The 14,188-nt window shown below is 35.5% G+C and overlaps 1 protein-coding gene across 1 annotated transcript in view; it reads right to left on the reverse strand.

Moving 5' to 3' along the window:
- Positions 1 to 14,188, reverse strand: part of Lrrc69 (leucine rich repeat containing 69) — a 69,850-nt gene that overhangs the window by 5,705 nt on the left and 49,957 nt on the right. Inside the window, exon 7 of the mRNA XM_013012453.1 lies at positions 10,436 to 10,615. Coding sequence (XP_012867907.1) covers positions 10,436 to 10,615 — 180 coding nt within the window. The remainder of the gene's footprint in view (positions 1 to 10,435; positions 10,616 to 14,188) is intronic.

The raw sequence follows: 14,188 nt of genomic DNA on the forward strand, positions 1-14,188 counted from the left end.
AAGGAAGGAAGGAAGGAAAGAGAGAAAGAGAGAGAAAGGAGATAGAGAAAGAGAGGGAGAAAGAAAAAAAGAAAGAAAATCTTGAAATATGTACTTATATTTTACAGCATAAAGTTGATTGAAATTTAAGTCATATGTGTAGTAGATGGAAGAAAAAAAGGAGAGTAAGATGATTTTCTGTTTTCTCATTAAAAGGTATAATGGTAAGCAATACAACATCAGCTCCCATGATACCCTTGTACCTTTCAATATGTATGTCACCTCACACGTCAAAAAGTGACTTTACAGGTGTGGTTATGAGATAGGTAGGTTAATCCTAAGTGGGAAGAGAAAATGGAAAACAAGTCCTAGAAGGACTAGATCTAGAATCTTGAGAAAATCGTCATATCCAAGTGCTTTTTAGATCTAACTTCCACATGTTAGAGAGAACATGTGCCCTTTGTTTCTCTGATCCTGGCTTGCTTCACTTAAGATGATTTGTTCTAGTTCCATCCATTTCCTTGCAAATGACATTATTTTATTCTTTTTAACGACTATGTAAAATTCCATTGTAAAGGTACCACACATCTATGGTGGGGCACCTGAGTTAACAACAGTGAGACCAAAGGAGAGAATATCAAAGATGCACTACCCAAGCGCCTCTTATTCATATATCTATAAAACTATACACATACTGAAACAAACTCCAAATATATGGAAACAAATGACCCTATTCTTAATTTGGTTTTTCTTTTGCTGATGGGTCTGTAATCTTTACCTCATATACAGTATATTCATGTACACATCTGTGGGAGGGTGGGGAGGAGGACACAGAATCTGAGGAAAACATATGAAAAGGTGTAGCAGTAGAAGGCACTAATGAAAGTGGGGTATTAATGAAAGTAAACTATACAGCTCATGGGTGGAGAAGGAAGGGAGAGAATGGAAGGGAATAAGGGATTAGATGACACTATATGAAAGAAAGTGTACCTATTGCCTGACTTATGTAAATGTAACCCCTATGTATGTCACCTCTATAATAACAATAAAGTAAATTAATACTTAAAAAAGAAAGACTATCTCTATCAGTATTATCTTTAAAGAAAGAGAGACAATTGTTTCCAAACAGGGTTAAGTTCAAGCTCCTTATTTTTTGTCAGGTTTGTGGTATTTTTAGTCATTTTTTAAATAATGTTTCTCCCACCATTCCCATCCATGCTTATTGATTCACTGTTCTGTGGACATGACTCTTTCTCCTCCATACATTCTCTCTTAAGATATCTTCTCTGCTTCCCGCTCCATATGTCTGACTTCCACCTGTCTCAAAGCCTGGTCTCTGCCTGGTTAAGGGCATTTCTTAGAACAGACAACCTGCAGTCATCTCCCCTGTCACTTTGAAGCCCAGAAAGCAACTGATCTCTACCACTTATTAAGCATTTAGCTTTGATAGCTAGTGTCTTACATCTTTAGAATTTAAACTCTCATGTTAAACCACTTGGGACTGAGTAGCTGTCCCTACTCATTGGCACTGTACTGAACATACGATTTTCCTACTTAAAGTCGACCCACAATGTTTATATAGAGATTACAAATAATTTCTAAAATCAAAGATGTGTATGCAGAAAGACCACTCCTCTAAGCTAGGAGTGACAGTGCTGGTAATGAATGTCCTCTGAAGTTAACTGATCCATTTAGGAAGAGTCACCATATATTCAAATGTGCAAAGAACAACTCTAGTTAAATGAACTGAAACAGAATATAATGCGAAATTCTTTAGATGAAATATATATGTATCTATATATATATGTGTGTGTTTGTGTGTATATATACATATATATATATACTGAATATAATACTCTGATTTATTTCTCCAGCAGTTTAAGAACAATAGAGAGAGTTCTATCAGGGAAAAAAGAGAATTGAGGGACTTCTAATGGGAATAGAAGTGATCAAAACACAGTGTGTAAGTTCATTTATACTGTAATTGTCTTTTGAGATCTTGTGAATAAAATAATAAGGAACTTACATTACCATCTCAATTCTTCTGAACAATAAATACATATTACTTTCATGACCATTTAGAACTCAAAATGCAATGCCTTCTGATCCTAGTGCCTAATGCACATTAAATTGACTAACCACTGCATAAATGTTTTAAAACCTACATTCATTTTCACAGTTGACTGCTTGAAATGATCAGTTCTGTAAATTAATGTCAGTGGTATCTTAACAGTAATAATGTTTTACTGCAAAGTAAGATTTCACTCCATAAGTAATGAGTAAAATTATTAAATGTAACCTTATATTATGTTTCATTACTGGCAGCTTGTCATAAAAAAGGAATTAAGGCTACAAATTTTCATTTATTTTCATAAAGTAGATGAGCATTTTCACTCATTTGTAGTGAGACTTATTCACTCTAATCTTCTCTTTTGAGGGTAGGTTTAATTACATTACATCATTCAATACAGGGTTGAGAGTTCATATCCCAAACTGTTCCTCCCTGTGTGCTCCAACTTTAAAGGAATCTGGGGAAATGTTAAGTTCAACTAATGAAACTTCTTATAAGAAATGAAAACCATCAAATGCATATCTTGAGCACAGGATCACTTAAGGGTTTGGAAAGGGTTTTATGAGAATATTTAGGTTACTAGTTCAAATGTGGCCCCAGTTAGTAGTAACTAAAAGGGATTATTTTTTGTTGGTGTTTCAAAGATTTATATTCTTAGGAGTTTAATATTGAAATATCAATTATTTTGGACTTACCGATAATTGCTAAGGGCTAACACGCTAACAGAGCTCTAACATGTAGGAAAAGAACAAAAGCAACCAAATGAGTTAAAGATTAATATTGGAAACTGGGTAACATTTTTATCGACGATTTCCCAATTGTCATCTTAATAGTTCTGAAGACAAACATGACCTAATTTTATATTCACCTGGATAGAAGCTATTATTATATATTAGGGTTTTTCTGTTTTATGTAAAAACAAAGATTTCTATCATCTGGAGCAAACACTGCTACAGGCAGAACATTGTCATACATTATAAAGCATAACACAGAAGCCTGACATAGGCATTATCAAATGGGATCTTCCTTTCTGCTCAAGTATGTACAATAAACGTTAACATTCTTCAAATGTAGTTCCTGAAGAGATAGTTAAGAAGTGGAACACAGTTTCATTCAATTCCTCTTTATGCATCTTGTTATGTATCTTGATCAAAGTCTTCCCTTCCACTATTCTCCTCCATCTCTCCCACGCCCACCCATCCCTCAAGTTTCCGGGTTCCATTTTCACATCTGTTCATTGAGTATTGTAACTGCGTTAGCCCATCCTTCCTCTCTCTGTTCATCTGCCCGCTGCCTTTCTTTTTTTTTTTCTTTTTTTGTTGGTCGTGGGGCTTGCACTGTGGGTCTGGGTGCTGTCACTCAGCTCTTCAGTTCAAAACCAGCACTCTACCACTTGAGCCACCGTGCCACTTCCGGTTTTCTGGTGGTTTATTGGAGGTAAGAGTTTCATGGCTTTTCTTGCCCGGGCTGGCTTTGAACCACGATCCTCAGATCTCAGCCTCCTGAGTAGCTAGGATTCCAGGCGTGAGCCACCAGCGCCCGGCTCCAGTATGTTTTTTAACCATTATATTTTTGATGCATTCTGTGGTTTCATGTCCCTCTGTTACTTTTTTATATTGGTCTCATATTTTGCCTTAAAAATGAATTCTAACTTCCTTTTTAATTTTTAAATGAAATTTTTACAAATAACAAATATCCTTATGCAACTATTATATTTTCATTTTATTTATTTAGGAAAACTAATATTTACCTGACTGTACATGTATCTGTGTTTGTGTATGCATGTGTGTGTGTGTGTGTGTGTAAAATCCTATACTAATGTTTTCCTATCTATATACTGATTCTGTGTACTACTTCATATGTAAAAAGAAACTCTTTCACCTGATGATCTTCCAATTGCATCAAGGCCATTATAGGAATCAATTGTATTACTACCAATCATTGAATTTATTTGTATATACTATGGTTAAACATATAATTGTATATGCTTTACTGTATTTAAAAAAAAAAGATCTGCAGGTGATATCTCCAAATGTAATCATCTGAAGGTGAAAGCATAAACTATCAGTTGAGCTGAAGCCCTAATTCTGTTATCTGATAGGTTTGAACAGGTAACCAAGCACTTTGTTTAACCTTATCTTAACCCTGAATGGGAGATCTCTGGTCTTACCCTAAAAGCCAAAAATTCCACATTAGCAGATGTTAACAATAGTAAGTTTGATGAACTAAAGATAGGCAGATTAGATGATTTAGACAACAATAAAGAAAAACAAGTGTCAGGCCTATAATGCTAGTTAGCATCCTGATCTCAGTAGGCTGAGATCAGGATGATCATGGTTTGAAGCCAGTATGGGCAAAAAGTTTGTGAGACTGTGTCTTAGCCAATTAAAAAAAAAATCTTTGTACATGCCTATTACAGAGAAGCAAAAATAGGCTGGCCAGGCCTGGCTGGCCTGGGCAAAAATCAAAACCAAAACTCTATGTGAAAAATAATGAAATCAAAAAAGACTGAAGGCATGGCTCAAGTGGTAGAACATACGTTTTGCAAGTACAAGGCTTTGAGTTTAAACAGTATTTTTACTAAACACAAATTTAAAAAATACAGTAGACCCTATGCATAAATGTCTTAAATCCATTTGCAGTAAATAAATAATAACTAAGCTTAAAGCTTAAAGATAGTCCAGTATGTCTGGCTAAGAACAAAGATTTCACACAAAATTTTTTTTCCCTCAGAGTCTCTATTTGATGACTTGGTAGATGTAAAATTATTGACTTCTTTGTATTTGGGTTTTCTCATTAGTGCCCAGGAGTGTTTTAAATACCAAGTAGCAAGTATGAGCAATTCCAAGTAACACTACGGTATCAGACCTACACCAATAAATATCGGCCCTGGTTACTTTTAGTAGGTTGTAATTTCTCCATGAGAGACTTAAGATTAGGTTAGCAGTTTATCAGATGATTTTGAGAAGGAATCTGTTAGAAAAAAAGTGAACAAGGCAACTTGTCCAAGGTATTCAAAACATAACTAGTAGAAAGCAAAGTGTTTGGCAACTATTGCCACTAAATGCTAAATGTCTCTTGACCAATTCACAGATAGATTAGTGCAACCAACATTACGTATTGACTCCCATCCGAAGGACTAATATATATTTTGTCATCATTTTCCCACTAACAATTGTTATTTTCTCCTGAGGTATAATGTTAAGTTAGGTTTAACTTTCAAATTTCTCTTAAACAATTATGTTGTCTTTGCTAATATAGTTAAGGCCAGTTCTTTTTTTTTTAAGATCTTGACATTAATTTTCAGTGGTAGAAGCTCTGCTAGATGTTGCTGTATATTATATTTGATGTAATACATTCATAAATTAATAGGAGAAGGTGAATTCAAATTCAGATCTTCTGATTCATCAGTCACTCATTAGAAATAAAATATGCCCAATACTGTGCCAAGCTTTGTGACTAAAATAGTGAACAAAAGCAAAATGGTCCTTATATTCCTTAAACTTAGTTTCAAGGGTCAATGTAGACAGTAAGAAGCAAGTAAACAGCCAAATGCTGTGAAGACTCCAAGGCTTTCTAACAGAAACACTGAGTTCACTGAGTTAACTTCTTTTTTTTTTTTTTTTTGCCATTACTGCAGCTTGAACTCAGGGTCTCTGCATTGTCCTTGAGTTTCTTTTGCTCAAGGCTAGGACTGTACCACTTGAGCCACAGCTCCACTTCCAGCTTTTTCTGAGTAGTTTTATTGGAAATAAGAGTCTCACAGAGTTTCCTGTCCTGCCCTGGCTGGCTTCGAATCAAGATCCTCAGATCTCAGACTCCTGAGTAGCTAGGATTATAGGTATGAGCCACCAGTGCCTTGCCTGACCGACATTTTCATACAAAACATCAAAGTAGTAAAATACTGAGCAATTTAACTGGCTATTTATTATTAATTGAGAACTTTTATAAACACAATACTTTTCTAGTAGAGTTAAATCCACATGTCACTTTATTGAGGATGCTTTCTTTGATTAAACATTTGCTGATTTTTACTTTTGCTTTCCTTAAGTACAAGTGGATAAGCATAGAACAAATATAATTCGTGCATGACAGGATCAAGAAGGAAAAAGCAGCCTTCCTTTAAGGCTATCAATTGCTAACACAAACTAATTTAATTAGTGTAAACCTGATACCAAAGTAGGATGATGGTGATGGTATGAATTCATTTTAAATGATTTATATTCACAATTAAATCATTCTTCATTATATTAACTAGTTTGTGATAAGCAAAAATTCATTCATGAAAATAGGGGATTATTATGTGTAACATTTAACAGTGCTTCTGGCTAAGTGCAGTAGCTCAAACCTGTAATCCAAGCTATCAGGAGGCTGAGATCTGAGTATCATGGTTCAAAGCCAGTCTGGGCAGGAAAGTCCCTGAGACTCCTATTTCCAACTAACTACCAAAAAAAAGCCAGAAGTGGAGTGGTGGCTCGAGTGGTAGAATGCTAGCCTTGAACAAAGATGCTCAGGGACAGTACTCAGGCTCTGAGTTAAAGCCCAAGAACCAGTATACACACACACACACACACACACACACACACACACACACACACACACACGTTTCTGATCTTAAAAAGCTTTGGCAAAGGACAATGTGAGGGAAATATTTAGCAGGTCTGACAACAGTCATAGCTGATTTAAATCTCCTAGTTATTACTTTCTCTGGGGATCCTGAGAGCCTCCTCCTTCCGGAGAGCACCCTGGGGAAATGCCTGACATTAGGTGATGTGCATTCCATGGACAGTTCCCCAACTTCATTCCACAGGATTGTAAATGGCCTAAGGGAAGTGACTCTTGAGAAACCTGTACTGACCTAAAAGTGAATAGATACCTCCACAGCTTAAGTGTGGATTGGTATAACTAAAATAACTTACGTGTTTTCTGCATCATAAACATTATGTTACTCGTAGCTACGCTTAATAAAAGCCTTCTACTTGATAGAAAGCACAGATGTTTATACATTTTATAATCGGAATCTATTCTTTTCATTCTATGAGGTTATTGATCTCTTTAGGAAAGCCATTGCCTTGCCTTGTCATGTTGTTTTTTTGTCAAAAAGGAGTTTCTTTAGATAAGATTAATTTTTTTCAGTCCTGAGGCTTGAACTAATGACCTGGGCACTGTCCCTGAGCTCTTTTGCTGGAGGCTAGTGCTCTACCACTTTGAAACACAGTGCCATTTCTGGTTTTCTGGTGATTAATGGGAGATAAGAGTCTCACAGACTTTCCTGCCTGGGCTGGCTTTGAACCATGATCCACATATCTCAGCCTCTTGGGTAGCTAGGATTACAGGCATGAGCCACCGGGGCCCGGGATGATAAGATTAATTTTTAAAGATGAATATAGTACTGAGGATATGGCTTAACAAGTATAGTATTCACCTAACAAGCATGAGGTCCTGAGTTCAATCACCAGTACCACCAAAACAAAAACAAAAAATTATAAACAATAAAACCCTAGTATAAAATATTAAACATTCAAAACTCTAGGTAAAGAGTATATGAATGTTTATGATATGACCCACTCAGGTTGTAGGCTACTTCTCACTTTTTCAACAACAACGAAGTGTTGTGCTTACTGTACTTGATTATGAGCAGCACACATAGTGAATTGATTCATGAAAGAAATTCCTACAATTAACACTTCGGAGAAATCTAATATAACTCTGGAATGTAAATAGTAATGATCTCATCCAGCAGTTAGAAATGGAATGATTCAATACTTTATCAGCATTCATGTAAGGTCCCTACTGTCCTTGAGGAAACACTGGCTGTGAGAGACCAAACCCTGGCTCTATAGCTATGGACTCAGTGACACAATACTTTGTGTTCCAGAGACCGTGTCTTGATTCCAATAAGATAAATAGAAAGCCTCTGGGCACACAGATTCCAAGAAGTAGATGGATGGAGAGAAAAGTCCACAGTGTGCTCTAAAGTAACTTTTTCTTATCATCTGAAAAGCATGCATTTTATTAATAATACTTTTGTACTAAGAATTTAAATCCCACCCATGTAATTGTAACCCCTCTGTACAGTATTTTCACAAGAAAAAAAGAATTTAAATCCCAAGTATCCATGATTATTAAACACTTATCCATTTTCAAAGAATCTGCAAAACAGATTTCATTTTCAGATAACAATAGGAAAGGAAAAACAAACAGTAAGAAATAGTAAGCCAATTTTTTTGTTAATGTCTTGGCAAAATAAACCCTTACTTTTAAAATTTTGTTTTCATTTTCCTTAGGTAGTTGTACAAAGGAGGTGCCATTCAACATAGCAGTTTATGAATAGAGTGCCCCCTGATCAAGGTCACCCCTTTGGAGATTCTCACCCATCCCTCTCACCCAACCCCTCCCTCATGTTTCTTTTGCCACTTAAGAAAGGAATGTATGCATACAATGCATCTTCAACATCTTCATCCCCCCCCTTTCACCCAACCCTTCCCTCATTTTTCTCAGTTCTGTGGCATGTACAATGCATTCTTGACTGCAATCTACTCATTCCCCCCATTCCTTCTCCAACCTCCCTCCTCTACTGAAGACTGACCTATGGTCCAGTATAAGCAACACTTGAAAATCTGTATTTATCATTTCTCTGTATTCCACTGGGCATTTACCCCCACTTTTTTCTTACTATTATTTATCTTGTCACCAGATAATTTATTAATTTGTATATTCATCCAATTATTTGGACCTTTTTCTGTGTGTTAGTGACAAAATAGTCCTTGCTCCTTAACCCCAGGAGTGATATGAAAGCCTTAAGGCAGAGCAGAGATTCCTAGCCCTGGAAGCATTATAACAATGTAGGTGTCCAGGACCCTTATCTCTACCCAATCTGGGTTAGGATAGGTTATCTGTATTTTTTTTTTCAAATTTGGTGAGTGGCTAGTGATAAGACACACTGAGACTGTTGTCAGCGGACTCAACTCACAAAGACTTCTTGAGTCTAATGATACCTTCATTCCCTAGAACCATGGATTATGAATTCCTTGTTGTCCTTTATGTATCAGTTCAAGTTGTTCCCCCCCCCACACCCTTCACACACCCACATACCCACACACAAATTCATGTGGTGAAGTCTTTACCTCCAGCGGCTCCGGTGCGCAGTAACAGCCCTTGTTAAAGCAATCAAGTGAAAAAGAGTAGTTCAGAGTAGTTCCCAGTGCAATAGGATTTGTGGGGGAAATTTGGACACATTCGTATGAAAGAAAGACAGTGGGAGGACGTAGAGGGAGAAGATGGCCTGATAAGTTAAGAGCAGATTATTCTTAACAATCCACAGAAGGAACTATCCCTGATAGTAACTTGATACTGGACTTCTGTTCTCCAGAATCTGTTGCTAGAGCTACTCAGTTTATGGCACTTCTACATCAGTTCTAAGAGACTTATATACTACTCTATTGGAAGTTAAAATTGCATGTGTGTTTATTGGTTTAATGTTTGCCTCTTCCACAAGATGATAATCTTCAGAATGGCAGGAACTGCATCTGTTATTCATTTCACATTGTCAACGATTGCACTTCGCTGTCCCAAGAGAGGTCAAGTGCTACTCAGAGCAAAAATATATGGTGCCAAGAACAAATGTTGTCGGGACAAGAACAGACGTAGGCAAACTGTGATCCTCAGGCCAAATCTGTTTCACATTCGGTTTGCATATGACATGTAAACTAAAAATCACTTTACTTTTAAAAAAAATGGTTAAAAGAAACAGGCAACTATTTCATGTCATGTGAGTAGAATATGAAATTTAGGTTTCATTGGGACGTGGCCAACCTCATTTACATATTATGTATAGATATTTTCCTGAAGGAGAGTTTTTGAGTTGCGATAGACTCCACATCGCCTAAGCCATATTTTATGATTAATTATAGAAAATAAACGTCTAGTGTAGATACTTCAATAGGCCTCAGGAGCGTTGCAATTGCCCAAGGACCCACATCTTCTCAGTGGAATACTGTTGTAGGCTCATACTCATACTCAGTGTGCTAGAATAGTATGATGAAACAAACCAGCCAGCACAATCTTTTCTTGACTCATAGCTCCATAACAGACTAGTGAATAATCCTTCTCCCTAGGAGCATGTAGCTTTATTAATGGTTGATGAATAAAAGAGATTTGCAGAATAAAACTTTTTAATTTCCATGCAATTTTGATGGAATGCATGTGTTCTAATAGAGTTTAGATATAAAATAAACAGAAGATAGTGATAATTATATACACATATCAGATTTTTCTGCACACACTGGTTATACTATCATAGAAGTCAGTCCCTTAGATACAAAGTTTGAGTTGTCTTAAATAAGGACAATCTCCCATTCATATTCACATAAAAGCACCACTTACCTCTGATGGACTAACAAACTGAACACATTCCAGCCATGTTGTTAAAAAGAATTTTCCACATATTACACATCTTTTCCCCTTAGAGATTTTGTTTTTGATATCTGGATACTCTTCTATGGCATGCATAATGAAAGAATTTTTTTCTTCTAGCTGATTCATGATAAATCTTGCTGTTATTTCCTAAAGTAAAAAGAATATGGCTCCTCCAATTAATTTCAAGTTTTTTATTATGTTGTTTTCTGCCTTATTATCCAGTTTTTGTTAAACCAATATTCTAAACTATCTATATTCTACATATTCTATATATTCTATATTCTAAATTATTGTGAATGTAATATGGAATTATAAATAAGTTTGACTTTTATCAACATACAGAAAGTAAGTTACTTCCACTGTAATATATTTCTGCCTTTTTTTGGGGGGGGGGTCCAGTCGTGGGGCCTGAACTCTGGGCCTGGGCACTGTCCCTCAGCTCTTCAGTTCAAGGCTAGCACTCTACCACTTGAGCCACTGCGCCACTCCCGGCTTTTTTTCTTTTTGCTTATGTGGTGCTGAGGAATCGAACCCAGGGCCTCAGGCATGCAAGGCAAGTGCTCTACCACTGAGCCACCTTCCCAGCCCCTATTTCTGCCTTTTTTTGTATAGAAATCTAGGTCACAATAGATTGCTATTATCTTTAAAAAATTAGATATAGTTTATATCTAAATTTGGTAAATTTAGTTACAATAAGCAAAGATTGTACAAGCATTCATACTGGACTCAAAAACTGGATCTGGCCAGGCACCAATGGCTGACGTCTGTAATCTTAGCTACTCAGGAGGCTGAGATCTGAGGGTCATGGTTCAAAGCCAGCCTGGGCAGAAAAGTCTGTGAGACTCCTATCTCTAATCTCCACTAGAAAGCTGGGGTGGCACTGTGGCTCAAGTGGTTCTGTGCTTGCCTTGAGCTGAAGAGCTGAAGGACAGTGCCCAAGACCAGAGTTCAAGCCCCATGACCGACAAAATAAATAAATAAATAAAAATTGGGTCTGTCCTTAGATAAATATCTTAGTTTTTCTCATATGTGGAATCTAGACTTTAAAAAGATATGAAAGTAGAAAAGGAAGGGAATAGAGAAATGAGTGGTGAATTGAGCAAAGTATATTATACAATTGTTGACATGTAAAGAGATATCATAATGATACCCTTTACTTTGTACATTTATTAGAATACACTAAATAAAATTGCATTTGTAATATTCACTGAGGTCTAAATCCAAACTATTTAAGCTGAAGTTCACAAGCCAATATAATCTGCATCATCTGGGAGCTTATCAGAAATGCAGAATATTTGATGTACCCCAGATCAACAGAATCAAAAATTCAATTCAACAAGAGACTCTATTTATTAATACAATTGTCTGTCTGTATGTATACTCATTTGATAAGGGCTGTGATTAACTGCACTCAATATCTGAACAGCACCGCTGTATTGAACAGCATTGACTTCTATGAACTAAATAACTTGCATCATTCTGTAATATACTTGGCCACAGAGATGGTCACAAAATTGACTTGATGAACTATATAAATAATATTTTATTTTTAGTATTAAGTAGTAAAAGGGATGAGAAAATGGAAATTGCTTTCACCGGGACTATCAACATTATCAACACTATAATACATAAAATTAAGTCTTCATTGATCAAACAAAGGAAATGAGTACAGCTATTAGCTTTATTCCCAATTTTTGTCAGTAGCAGAAAAGTCTTGCATAAATGTTACAGAAACATTTTAATAGTATATGGGGAGAGTTTATCTGGGACTTGTTTTACTTAGCCAGAGTAAAAAATTTCCCCATAGAATTACATTAGTACATCAGGCAATTCATATATATATACACACATATGTATATATTTTTGAGACTACATGTATATATAATATTAAGAATATGTACATTCATAAGTATATACATGATCTTTCATTTATTTACCTTAATGAAAGTCTTAAAAGTTTTCATTGAAAATAACAGGTTGATAATAGCCCATAAAGTGCTGTGACAATGATCCCTGTCACCTTACTCTTAGAATTTAACAAAAGACTTGGAAAGGTTTACACAGCCACAACAAGCATAGACTTGTTAAATGTCCCATCCTTGTTAAATTTTCCATCCACAACATATTTTCTTTCCCACTGAATCTCTGTTTCCTGCATACAGGTAAGTGGCTGAGATCAATTCAAAGACCAGTCTGAAAGCATTAATATTACCAGGCCTCCAACACCAGACATTTACTTTCATCTTTTTTCTAACTATACACAGCAGAGGTAGTGAGTCTAAATGAAACACCATGTTGACTATATGACTTCCCTGGTTTGGTTTAGTCTGCAGAGACTTATAGACAAGGATTCACTTTCCATGCAGAAGGTAGAATGATTTCCTAAAATCTGTGAGACCTACAAATATGTTTATAGAGATTGCTTTTTTCCATTTATGATTTCTGGATCCAACACATGTCAGTTACACTCAGTGTATCTTGAAGTTCTTACATAAGACATTATTTATATACTTCTGTGTACTGCCAATATGTTACTTTGGAATGACAAGTTATAATATTAATATATAAATTTTGATTTGGAAATGTGAGAATATATGAAGTAAAATAGTTTCAACCTAATAGTACCTCTTGGGATACTTCTTAGAAATACATTTAATACGGTTGTCAAAAATATATATTAATGACTTAATTCCAGTGTTTTAAAACACAAGAAACCTTTTTTTGGACAAATAATTCACTCATTTTAAATAGTTTAAATGGTATTTTGTTAGAATATCTATAAGGTAACCATATGGAGGTTTGGACACTACAATTCTGAAATAAAAGAGAGTAGTCTTCTGACACCTTGAATGCTGGAAACATTCTTGATCTTAAAGCTTTTCAGAAAGCCTGCTAACACTTTGGTTTATCTGCTCATGGGGGCTCCTCCACAAACCAGGATCCCCTCCTATCCAAGACAACTTTCTCTCCCTTTCCTTCACTCTCCTAGATACCCCTGCTAAAACAGCACTGTGGGCATGGGGTTTGGAGCCCAATTGTTCAAGTTGGCATCTCTGTACCAATACTATCTTTGCAACTTTGAACAAGTTATTTAACCTGTCAGGGTCTCTGTTTCTCTGTCTATAAAAAGGGACTGTGATGGTACTTTTACCTTTCTAGTTTATTAGTGACTACATTTGTTTATTCCTTTTAAGAGTTTAGAACAGTGCTTGGTACACATAAGGTTAAAACAAGTGTTAGCCAGTGTAGTATTATTCTGAAAAGTTTCACATGGGAGAAAAATAAGCTGGAGAGATTAAATAAGTTAAAATAATTGTGTTCTAAATTATTTACAATTAAATGTTAAATGAGACATTTAGGTCACAAGAATAGAAAATAATTGTTTATGGAAATATTTTCTAGAAGATAATTTGAAAAGAGCTAATCTTTAAAAAGAAAGAAATTTACTATTAAAAATTTACTATTAAAATTTACTATTAAAAAAAGAAAGTTACTATTAGTATGGTCATGGTAACTCTACCTATAAAGGGGAAACAGGCCTTAAAATTGATCATCTAAATACCTCAGAGTAGAAAAATGACTAAAATATTATCACATAACAATGTCATGTGTTCATCAAAAAACGTTTTAGTTTTTTCATCTGATCAGATGAAGAAAAAATAATGTACAGAGTTTGACTTCACCTTTAAAAGCACACTCTAGATCCATAGTAAGGTCTAG

This window comes from Dipodomys ordii, unplaced genomic scaffold (assembly GCF_000151885.1).
Source record: "Dipodomys ordii isolate 6190 unplaced genomic scaffold, Dord_2.0 Scaffold17, whole genome shotgun sequence".
NCBI lineage: Eukaryota > Metazoa > Chordata > Mammalia > Rodentia > Heteromyidae > Dipodomys > Dipodomys ordii.